General features: G+C 30.2%; 2 protein-coding genes across 2 annotated transcripts in view; one reads left to right on the top strand and one right to left on the bottom strand.

Annotated features, from left to right (window-relative positions):
* Positions 1-3,699: 3,699 nt before the first annotated feature.
* HELRODRAFT_63257 (hypothetical protein) lies at positions 3,700-4,369 on the top strand (the record flags this gene model as incomplete). Its single annotated transcript, XM_009010906.1, has 3 exons — positions 3,700-3,834; positions 3,909-4,022; positions 4,193-4,369. The coding sequence occupies 3 exons, from the start codon at positions 3,700-3,702 to the stop codon at positions 4,367-4,369; spliced, it is 426 nt and encodes a 141-aa protein (XP_009009154.1).
* A 264-nt stretch (positions 4,370-4,633) lies between these two features.
* Positions 4,634-12,357, bottom strand: part of HELRODRAFT_93275 (hypothetical protein) — a gene marked incomplete at its 5' end in the record, with an annotated part of 12,083 nt that continues 4,359 nt past the window's right edge. Inside the window, 10 exons of the mRNA XM_009010905.1 lie at positions 4,634-5,072; positions 5,210-5,368; positions 5,438-5,596; positions 5,839-5,907; positions 6,717-6,818; positions 6,932-7,070; positions 8,629-8,723; positions 8,833-8,991; positions 9,058-9,135; positions 9,879-9,941. Of these exons, the coding sequence (XP_009009153.1) occupies positions 4,914-5,072; positions 5,210-5,368; positions 5,438-5,596; positions 5,839-5,907; positions 6,717-6,818; positions 6,932-7,070; positions 8,629-8,723; positions 8,833-8,991; positions 9,058-9,135; positions 9,879-9,941 (1,182 nt within the window). The 3' untranslated portion in view covers positions 4,634-4,913. The remainder of the gene's footprint in view (positions 5,073-5,209; positions 5,369-5,437; positions 5,597-5,838; positions 5,908-6,716; positions 6,819-6,931; positions 7,071-8,628; positions 8,724-8,832; positions 8,992-9,057; positions 9,136-9,878; positions 9,942-12,357) is intronic.

Below are 12,357 nucleotides of genomic sequence, written 5' to 3'. Positions count from 1 at the left end.
CGAGTTACAATAATCAATCCTAGATAAGACTAACGAAGTAACAAGAAGGAGAAGAGTAGGATCATCAAGAAAAGGCAAAAGTTTTTTTATTCTACGTAGATGAAAGTAAGAACTTCTAGCAACGCTATTAATCTGAGAAGAGAGAGACATAGTAGAATCAAAGATAAAACCTAGACTACGAAACTTATGAGAGACATCAAGAGTTTTAGAATCAGGTAAGATAATAGGAGAAATAGTAATTGAGTGTTTAGATTTATTAAAACAAATTAATTCAAACTTAGAAGGATTAAGTTTAAGACACATAGAATCAGACCAAGCGATAATCGAAGAAAGACATAGAGATAAATTATGAAGAACACTATTGAGATTAGATGGAGGAAAAGAAGTATAAATATAAGAATCATCAGCATATAGTTGACTAGAGAAAGAAAAGTTATTAATAATACGAGGTAGTTCAGAAGTATAGAGTATAAATAGAAGAGGGCCAAGGATAGAACCCTGAAGTACCCCGAAAGTAAGAGTAGAGGAGTTAGAAGTAGAATTATTGAGAACAACAGAAGAAAAACGATTACAGAGATAAGAAGAAAACCAAGATAGACAAGAATCAGTAATATTAAAAGAAAGATGCAGCAGTCTCAAGAGAATAGTATGGTCAACAGTATCAATTATCAGTATCAGCCTTGAATATGATCACACCAATTTTAAAGATTATCCTCTTATCAATCGTCAACCAGTGCAAATCATTCAAAATTGGCGTAACGTGGTTAAACTTCAATTTACCAGCAACCAACTTTGCATCTATATTTTGAACCGATTGCAGAATAGCAATAGATTTGTCAAGTATATTATTCAACAAGCTGTTACAGTAATCTAGCCGAGACAAACACATGCACCAAAGTTTCCAAGGTTGATCTGTCCTACCAGTGCTTAATTCTATATAAATTCCGGAGAAAAAAGTTGCATGAAACTGATATCATCTTTATATGATCCTTCATCAATAATCTATCAAGCAAACTCCCAATTTGCTGGCAGCATGAATGAACGGTATGTTAACATCATTTACTGTGATAGAATTTACATTTAATTTTACCAACTGCTGCCATGTGCCAGCCGTGCTGACATTTGTTTATCCGGGCGCCTCTGACGCTATGCATAAGCATGTCGTTATACAAATGACATTATTTTCTTTTAATTTGATTTTTATCTATAAAATCAAAAAAAAAAATTTATTTATCAACAAAAAAGCATTTCTTCTATTTTACACATTGACGTTTGCTGCTGGCATCTACAATTGAAAGTCTATATATGTTAATTCTTAAAAATTAAGATATATGTCTACTCCCCCTTTATTGTATATGTATACATGACCTCCCTTGGTCTTGAAGTAGTTTTCCCTTTCTATGGTTAAAACTAATGTTTTGTCATCTTTTTGTCTTTTAAAGTTTTATTGAAAAGTAAACTTACGGCTTAATTGTTTACGAATTGTTGGCGGTTCCGACTTTTATAATATAACACCCCAGCATGAGTCGTCTCGGTTCTTCGCAAGAGGAAATGTCGAATTTAGATGACTACAGGTTAAAATTCAAAATTGTGTTTCTCTCTGTCGGTAAAGCGTAAAATTAATTTCTTATTAAAAATAAATAAATGGTAAGGCAACCAAATTTTTTGCTAGTTTACTTCAGAACTTTGACATTTAATTTAAATTAGCAGGTCGCACAATTTTTCAAAAAAATTTTAAATTCCAACTTTTTGATTTAGGTACAAAAGACAAAAACTATCTCAAACATTAATTAATTACCTTAGTCACAAAGGGTTTGTGCTCAACTTTAATTCGGTAAAACGTGAGATCGGTACTCCTATGGTATCGTCCATGTTTACAAACTATCGCAATGTACTTTTGATAAATTGACTCCGCCCGTGTTGAATTGTCTAGCGCTTGATTATTTATTTATAACAAATTGAAAATAATTTAATACAAGTTAATTCTTAGGTAAGTTTTTTAGATCATTAGAAAATAGTGCACATTAAATAAAAAAATGTTGAAATATGAGTTAATTTACTATAATTCTTCTTCAACATAATCATCACTACAACCCACATCATTAATAACTATGAAACTTTCTATAAAACAAGTACATAGTCTTTTAATATTTTCAAGAAATGAAGGGTTAGGTGAAATAAATTTTGTAAATTTAAATGTAAATTCAATTTACCTTGGTTAAACTTAAAAGAATCTATCATTTATTTTATTTATGCTAAATGTTAGTAGAGTTTCATTTTTTAACTGTACTTTCCTTAGTAAAAGCCAGAGTTCTGGATGGAGTTTAAAAAAAACATGAAGCTTTTATTATTAATAAGTACTGCAGTATATCTTTTTTAACTTACTCTGAGGTAAATACTGCTGCATCTATTCATGAAAATTTACTAGGTTCATGGTAAAAAACTACGGCATACTTTTTTTAAAAAGTTGTTGGTAATTATTACAGCGTACAGTATAAAATGCTAGGTCCGCAGTAAGTATTTTAGCTTCTCTGGTGAAATATCCTAGGGGAATAGTCATAGTCTGAGAAGTAAGGTAAAATTGAATTGAAAATATATATTCAATATATCTAGTCATAAAGTTTTTATAAAAATTATATTATTGGTATAATATTACAAGCACTCCGAATTGTCCGCATAGAGATGCAACAATGTTCTTTAAAATACAAAAGTGGCTTGTTATACACATCAATTTGTTCTGTGAAATATTTGTCCAGCAGACCCAATTTTATTGTTTATGTTTTTTAAAATTTTTGAATGTTCGACTTTGCTAGATACATCGGGGTACATCGTTTATAAAAATATCAAAATTAAAATCTATATTTTATGAACAATATAAAGTATATCTATGAATGTTGGTCAAAACCTTACTTATCATTACTCATAAAATTTAATTCATTTTATTTGAATTTCTTTCTTTTCATGATAAAATTTTTTCTTTCTCATTGCAACAAGTTTAATTTTATGCATATGTTTTTTAATTCTAAAATTTTGTAACAATACTAATTGACAACATTAATGTGTTTTATTATTTTTTGTGGGGTTCCTTGGTATTTGGAATTTTGGTTTCTTTTGGAATCCTTTTTCATGTGTTTTCATGAAATAAACTTGTTTAAAAAGAAAAAAAAATTACAAAAATTTAAAAACTATTTTTTAATTCACTCACTTGACTTAGTGTTTGAAACACCTCAAAAATTTAAAGAACTTTTTTATAAAAGGTTTCAGTTTAATATAATATGCAAATGCTTTCAAAACTGAAGTAAAATCAGTTATGATTACGCTTTATTGGAAATATTAAAATTTTCCCTTGAATATATTTTACTTAAATGCATAAATAAATGTAAATGTAACATAGTATTAAATGATTTTTCATTTCTTTTGCTTTATTTCTTATAAAAGTATTTCAAATATGTGCATTTCTTTCATCTGACAATAGTTTTGTCACTGCAGTTTGAAGTAATTAGTGGTGTTTGTGGAGAAGGATTTGGTGTGATCTTAGAAACTCTTTTTGCTGTTCTGATTAGTTTTGAAGTGTTCAATTTTTGACCACATTTGTTCCAAATATTTTTTTATCAGAAAGTAAAAGTGTCAAACAATTTTTTCAAATTTTTATTTCAACTTTATTTTTTTTAAATGTCGAAAATAAATGTAATGATGTTAATGTTTCCCAACATTAAATATTTCAGATGCTTTATAAACCCAGAGTCAGTCAGTCCTCATCTTTTTTGTTCAATCTGTCAAGAAGTTTTTGTGGAACCTTATAGAGCTCCATGTGGCCACAGTTATTGTAAACATGTAAATTAGGATTCTTTCAATTATATTCATAATTGTAAAAAATATATGTAAATATGATCTTCATGCTAATGCAGTGTATAATGGAATGGCTGAAAAACAGTAATACCTGCCCAGAAGATCGAAAAAAGCTCACATTGAAAAACATGCATCATGATTTTATTCTTGAAAATATTATAGGAGATCAAAAAGTTAGATTTTCTTCTTCATAATTATTTGGAACTGAAAAAATTTAGTATTTCATTAAACTATTTGTGTATTACAGATAAGTTGAATTAACTCATTTTTTCTTGCATCCTATTCGGTTTAGCTAATAATTTTTACTTTGTACTAATAGATGTTATTCACTATTGACAATCAGGTTGGCTGTCCATATAGGGAACAGGGCTGCTGTAAAGTTTTAAATTTGTCTGCTCTTGGTTTACATTTAAAAGATTGCTCATTCAATCCTTTGAACATACCAGAATTTCTAAAAAAAGATTTGCATTCATTATCACCCAAGGATGCAGGTAACTTTTTTTATTCTATAGAAGTATAGATGGATAATTTTGTACGTTTTCTTTCAAGTTAGTTAAGTTTTTATTGTGACACAAAATTGTTTTACAGACTGTAATGACGAATCAAAGGTAGAAAACTACATTCCTCTGAAAATGAGATTGTTTCAAGCTGGTGGAGCAAAGAGAGAACATCTTGTGAAAGCTTTTTCCAAACAGCACAGTCCCAAATCCAAAATAAAAAAACTTATGCAGCTCATAGATGATGATTAAGTTATTTAAATTTAGAAATATTAATTAAAACGGAATAGCTTATATTTTAAATTTATTCTTGGAAATAAACTTTTTTTAATGTTTTTAATTATATTCCCAACAACATCGTAGACTGTAGCGCTGATAGTATTTATTATACACACCTCACTTCAAACAAATTTTCATGTATAAACGAAATTTTATTTCAAAGATATTACTACATGCTATTTGAAATATGAATGGCGACTTTTAATAATATATAAAACTTTCGAAAGTATTTTAAAATTTGGCACAGAAAAGGTAAAACAGAAAGTTCAAGAGTTATAGCGATTTATTTTAAAGATCGCTCTCCCCGTATAGCGCAGCTGAGAATGACCTGTAATCAAGGGCTCCTGGCTCTCCATCTCTGCCTCTGTAGGGAGCCATTCTTCTGATGCAGTACTCAGCTTGGTCGATGGGCAGCTCTCTTCTTAAAATCTCCACCGTTATGTAGTTCTGCATAGCATAATTCAAATTTCATTTATATGATTTTGAAAGATGCTAAAATGTAAGTTGTGCTTAAATTTTGCGCTTGTTAGAGCCCGCTTTTTCATAAAAAATAAACCGGTTAATATGAAACTGATGATACATACCTTATCTCCAGACAGCACTTTGAAAGACTGTATGACTTGTTCGGCTGATTCATTGTCCGATGCTTCTCTTGTCATAAAATCCAAGAAAGCTTCAAAAGTTACAAATCCAAAGTTGTTAGGATCGACTATGGACAGAATTCTGTGAAAATCTGCATCTCCCTAAAACAATGCATTGATAAAAACAACGGGCTAATTATACGGGAATTGAAATGGTATGTCATGTCAAACCTGTCTATCATCTTTGATATTGTATCCTAGAGCTATGAGACATGCTTTAAAGTCTTTGGAATCTAATCTTCTGCTTCGGGATTTGTCAAAGTGTAGAAAAGATCGTCTAAATTCTTCAAGTTGTTGATTTGTTATCCCTTTAGCATCTCTTGTAAGGATCTTTAAAAATCATAGCATTAGAGATTTATTAAAAAATTTTATTCACTTTTAAAGCGCACCTTTATACCTTTATTGATATATAGATTTGCGCGTAAATTAAACAAGTCTAAATTCAGACTGACTAATGTAATAAATTAATAAAATAACATTAAAGAGAACGAGTCTATGACTGCAATAGTAAAAATAAACGCGTTTCTGTTATTTAATTTTTAAAAACAGTGTCAATGTTATGAACAACCAACTTGGTTTTCGATTTCGTTGATGCTTCTGTTCACCAATGTCAACAGTTGCTCCCATCCAATGCGTAATGTCTAACATTTAAAAAAAGCTCAGATGTTATTTTATCATACTACACACGTGTAATACATGCGCGCGCGCACACACACACACACATGTATATATATATATATATATATATATATATATCATGTACGCTTATAGGCAATCGACCCTGGGAGGTAGAACCCCCAGTGTTCCTTCTAGGGTTACGAAAACTCCGGTTTGGATCACGCACATTTAATCAATTGAGATTTTTGTGCATATTAATTTTCTGTTCTATCATGCTTAAAATAAATAAAAAAATTTGTTTCGAACTCAAGAAACTTGACAATGATTTTCGATCTACCGTTAAAAAATCAAAAAGTTAAATAGAATGTTAACCAACGCGAACATGCTCTGATTTTCATCAATAATTTCATTTCTGACAGTCTAAATCCAATATATTATCTTTTTGTAAAGTAAGCTAAAAAAGTTAGTGGGTTCACACTCGAAAAATATATTATACTACACAGTTCAAAATGTAGGTCTAGTGCTATCAAGTATTAGACTAATCTGTTTTTGATATTCAGAATTACATATTTATTATAATTTGCCAAAGAGTATTTTTTAACGTCTTCAGTCATGTACCTACTTATGCCAGCATTTTGGCAATGAAACACTGAATCACATCATTCAGCAGAAATACAAATGCTGCGTCTTCAATGCATGTTTTGTTCCACTGATTAATTATTTTATCAATATACGAAATATTTACAAATGTAAGCTGATTCAAAACAGACGCCACTATTCAAGTTTATGCTAATGAAGTGCTTCAGGATTAAATTATTTGCCAAGCACTAACTTCCATCGTATAAGGTGTGTGCTTGTTATCATAAATTAGCGCTTCCTGGATATCATTGTTATAACGTTCTAATTCATCAATATTACTTCTGTAAGCATATACCTGTAAGGAAGGATTACATTAATTCATTGAAGAGAATTAAATAGTGAAAGAATTTTTAAAAAATTGCCGCAAAAGGTCTACAAAAACATCAATACAAAATTACAAATAATAACTTCTTTTTCAAAGTTTTTCAACTTGTTCAAATGATCTTCCAATTTTCCTTTTTGAAGGGCCACCGACGTAACAGCATCCAAATATCTCTCGATCCATTGTCCAACCTGATTTGCTTTCTGTGCAAATGCTCTTCTCAATCTAATAATTATAATATTATTAATATTAATAATATTATATAATATTATTTTGAGAGTTATATATATATATATATATATATAATATATATATATATACTGGTAAAAGACCATAATTAATGCAGTAATTTATGAAATCTACCGAATTTCAAGCGTTGAATAATTTTTAATTACATTTCTCAATATTTCTAACCAAGTTCTTGTATTATTTATTTTATTAAAGTTAGAGTAATATACAGTTTTCCAATTCGTTCTCGAGTGTGTAGGACCTATTTCGATTTTTCAATCAACTTCAGCACTTGTTGCAGTTTATATAGAGAATTTGTATAACCCAGAACTTTTTGCAACTTATATAGGGAATTTGTATTACCCAGGTTTTTGTTCATGTGATTTGCATATATTGTTATTATTGACTTTATTAATTTTACTACCAAAGGGCTGAAGATGATTGAAAAATCGAAATAGGTCATATACACTCGAGAATGAATGGGAATCTAACTTTAATAAATTAAATAATGACGACGAGAATTTGGTTAGAAATATTGAGAAATGTAATAAAAAACTATCTAACGCTAGTAATTCGGTAGATTTCATAAATTACTGCATATATATATATATATATATATATATATATATATATATATATATATATATATATATATATATATATATATATATATATATATTATTGATGAAAATCACAGCATGTTCGGCGTTAGTTAACTACCAATTTAATTTTTTGATTTTTCTAACGGTTGATCGTAAATCATTTTCAAGTTTCTTGAGTTCAAAACCAAAATTTCTGTTTATTTTATACATGATAGAACAAAAAAGCTTATTTCAGTATTCTGTACCATCTTCGGTGTTCAAATTGATATGTTGTGTATATGCCCAGATGCTCATTTATATATATATATATATATATATATATATATATATATATATATATATATATATATATATATATATATATATATATAACATTAACGCTCATTTAAATAGGTTTATAAATTTCAACTTCGTTTGATATAACACTTTTACGTGTTTTCATTATCGATGATTCCTCTGATTCTAAATTTATTGGTCGGAAGAATTCCAATTGTCCGTTGTTGAATATTTATTATCGGATGTCTTCGTTCTATGAGTATTTATTCGGCTACTCGTAAATTATAATGGTTGTTATCGTAATGTAAGATTTCAACATTGTGGTCGAAGATTTGTCTAGTAATTTTAATTTTGTGATTCTCTTTCATGTAATTCTTTTTAATCAATACTCAAAGTTGAAGATCGTAATAACTAATTACCCTATATTTCCGTCTTAACTTGCCTTTGTAGTTTTTTATTTAGTTATTTGATTTCTTTAAGTCACTTGGGCGTTTACAGCCTTTAGAGATCGTACCTAACTTATCTCCAAAATAAATTCTATATTTTATAATATAAGCTCATATAATAATTGGAATTCTCAATAACTTGTAGCCTATAACGTATATAACTCTTGCCTTCTTTTACAGTATTGCACAAAATTATCGAGAAACAAAAATATCAACAAAAATGCCTAACACCTTTCATTGTTTTGTTGCTTAACAAGTTCGTTTTGCAATGTATGATCGCGTTCAGGTATCAATTGCTTCAGTGACGTCCATCTCTTGTTGAGATCCTGACGATTTTTAAATGAATACTTTGTTGCAACAATGTCAAATATATTTAAAATTTTACTATACATTTGATAAACAATGTTAAAACGTGTGCACTATTTGACAGCTTACATTTCCAGTTATGTATGAGTAAGGGTTGTCCTGGGCTCCTGTGATTCCATATTGTTGAGCGATCCTGTTAACTTCATTAACAAGGCCAATAATTGAATTGAATTCACTTTCTGCTTCTCCTAACGTCAACTTGAATTGCTCATGCGAGTCACAGAGGCGCTATTGTTTGTATAATTAAAAATTAGAAATCAAAGTTAAGCAAAAAGCTAGTATTGCAAAACAAACCTGTATCTCTTCAATTGAGTGTACAATGAACATGTCAATGAGGTCCTCTCTAGTTCCATCCATCCAATTAGAGAATGGCTTTTTAGATTTCAATTTATACAAAAAAATAATTTTGACAAGTCTCAATCAATTAACTAAACAGTAATATGTTACTAGTTATAAATTACTAATATGACAAAAAAATGTTAAATAGATTAGACGGTAGTGATAAATACAAATCTTATCCTGCGTTGTTTATAAAATGAATTCAATTGCATCAAATTATAAGATGATGGTGGTAAACTCCACACGTAGAAGGTTCTCTCATCAAGCAATCAAAAAATGTTTGGCGGTTGGTGTTTTAGACATGCTAGACATCAAAAAGTGATGCCCTGATTGATCAGAAAAACGATGACAACGTCAGGACAGACAATAATTAATCGTCGACATTGTTTGACTTTGGGTCTATAGTAAACTTGAAAATTTGACCGTCATTGGCAATTCCTGATTTGAATTTGTTCAGGTTCAGCAGATAGACGCTATGGCAACTGAGAAAAAAGTCGTATGTGGCAAAAATACCAAATTACATGGTTGCATATTTTGATGAAACCAAAAATGTGAAGTTTGAAACCTTAAGTACACTAGTCTTTGCCGATGCTTACATATGATCAATTAAACCGCAAAATGCGACTTGTCTAAAGTCAACGAACTTCAGAGAATTTTTAAATTTTGAAGATACGAATACTCATATAAAAAAAACTGTTCATTCTTTTATCTGTATGTATGTTAATTAATTAATTAATTTATTTATTTACAGTTAAAAAAATATTTGAAAAACAAACCGCGGCTCTCCTAGCAAATTCCTGTTGCAGACGATCAATTTTTTCAAGTATATGTTCCGCTTCCTGTTACATTTATTAAATTTTACACTGCAAAATTGTTTATTCTTTTACAAATGGAATAAGTACTTAAATTTCAAGTACTATACAAATATGTATAGTGTAAATGTTGGAACTGCCTCCCGACCGTATCTCATTAAAATTCGTAAGCCATGCGATTTTCTGTACTGAGGCACGTCATAGTGTTTCAATTGGCAATTTTGCAGTTTTGAGACAGTTTTTTTACTGTGGAACCGTGGAACAAACTGGGAGATGAAATAATATGCGCACAAACAGCTAATAACTTTAAAGAAATTTTGGCAAAAAGAGAATATTAAAAAGTTTCAGAGTGGTCCTGTCACAGACTTCTTCGATCATTACAAATCCTTGTTATGTTATGTTAAAATTAAACAAATGTAGTCATCAAACTAGACAAATACTTACCATAACCTAAAAGCAATCAAGTAAAAGTTGGTGTCTAGGTTTCAAACCGTTACATTTGTTAAAAACTGTAAATATCTATTATTCCATTTATATTAATGCTACAATTATGCATATATATATATATATATATATATATATATATATATGTTGGTAATAGACCATAATTTTTACAATATTCTATAAATTCTACCGAATGTTTGGCGTTAATATGTTTGTAGTTCGTTTTTTCGATTTTTCTCACTAAATTTTTTGGTGAACGTTTAGTTTATTAAAATTCAAAATAAACTTATTTTTTGAATTCATGCTGCAAATAACGCATAAAAAGAATCATCCTATCCGACCAATTATTAGCCAAATTACAACTGTCACCTACCCTGTTGCAAAATTCTTGAACAAAATTTTAACCCTATATATTCCAAACAATTACACACTACAATCTTCCCGTGGGTTTATTAACCTCCTCGGCATTAATAAACCATCCAAATTTATTGCCTCTCTGGATGTTGAATCATTATTCACAAATGTACCAATTCATGATACAATTGACATAATTATCAACACCGTTTACCACTCAGATATGTTTCCATTGAACATACCGAAAGCACAACTGAAGTCCCTTCTTCAAATTTGCACTACTGAAGCACCATTCCACAGCCCCACAGGCAAACTTTACAAGCAAATCGATGGTGTCGCTATGGGTTCCTATTTGCCAGTTTTTACCTAGGACAGCTGGAGAATGAAACATTCAAAAACAATGCAAATTTAAAACCAAATATCTACGCCAGATACGTGGATAATATCTTTGTCTCCTATAACGATCCTGAACAAATCACCCAACTTCTTGGTACCTTAAACAAATCAGAACTTAGATTTACCATTGAAAGTGAAAAGGAACAACGTTTACCTTTCCTCGATGTGTTGGTCACCCGTGGCGAAGAACGATTCAAAACCGCGGTCTATGTCAAAGAAACGAATACAGGAATTTGTTTGAATGGACAAAGTGAATGCACTGAACAATTTAAAGACAGCACAATAAAATCATTTGTGAACCGGGCATTCACACAACTCTTCCGATATTGAAAATCGCGACGCTGAATTAAAGAGAGTCACTAACCTGCTTGTAAACAATGGATATAAGACTTACTCTATTGAAAAGATTGTTAAAGGCAAATTACTACACAGCAATAACCTTCCTAGTACCAACAATCAAGATAACGACATCATCTTGTATTACAGAAATCACATGTCAACAGCATACAAGGTAGATGAAGCTATTCTTAAACATATCATCAATAAAAATGTCACACCAACCAACCCAAATAGTAAAGTTAAACTCCGAATTTATTACAACAATAAAAAGACGTCTCACCTAATACTGAAAAACAACTGCAGTCCTAGAGATAACTCTGAGTTAAAGCGTAATCACTTAATATATGAATTTAATTGCCCCTTTGACGGCTGTGCACGTCAACATGACTCATACACCGGGATTACTACTACCTCACTGACTAGAAGGCTTACGATGCATAAACAGAGTGGTGCTATCAAATCTCATTTGGACTCAACACACTTAATCACAATTAGCCGTGAAATACTCAACAGCAACACCAAAGTAATATACCAGAACAGCAACTACACGCATCTTAAAATTGCAGAAGCAGTCCTAATCGACATCAATAAACCAAAAATAAATATACAACAAAAAATGACAACCTCACTTCCAACCCGGCGCTTAACCAACAACGAAAACAAAGAAGTAATAAAAACTAGCATCGTAAATAGTGACAAAGAAGAATATGATGCTATCGATGAAGAAAAGGAGACCAAAGAAGATGACCAGCCAATTAAGAAACCTGACACCTAATTCGCATCAAAGTTCAATTTTACAACACCAAAGTTAATTTTTAAAACGTCAAAGTTCATCTTGACAAAGTCAATATTTCCCTATATATACAGCAAGGAGCACTGAAGATGGTTCATTCGGAATCGAAATATGGCC

The sequence above is a fragment of the Helobdella robusta genome (assembly GCF_000326865.2).
Source record: "Helobdella robusta unplaced genomic scaffold HELROscaffold_1, whole genome shotgun sequence".
NCBI lineage: Eukaryota > Metazoa > Annelida > Clitellata > Rhynchobdellida > Glossiphoniidae > Helobdella > Helobdella robusta.
Note: the sequence above shows the minus strand (reverse complement) of the source record. Positions and strands in the feature narration are given on the sequence as shown.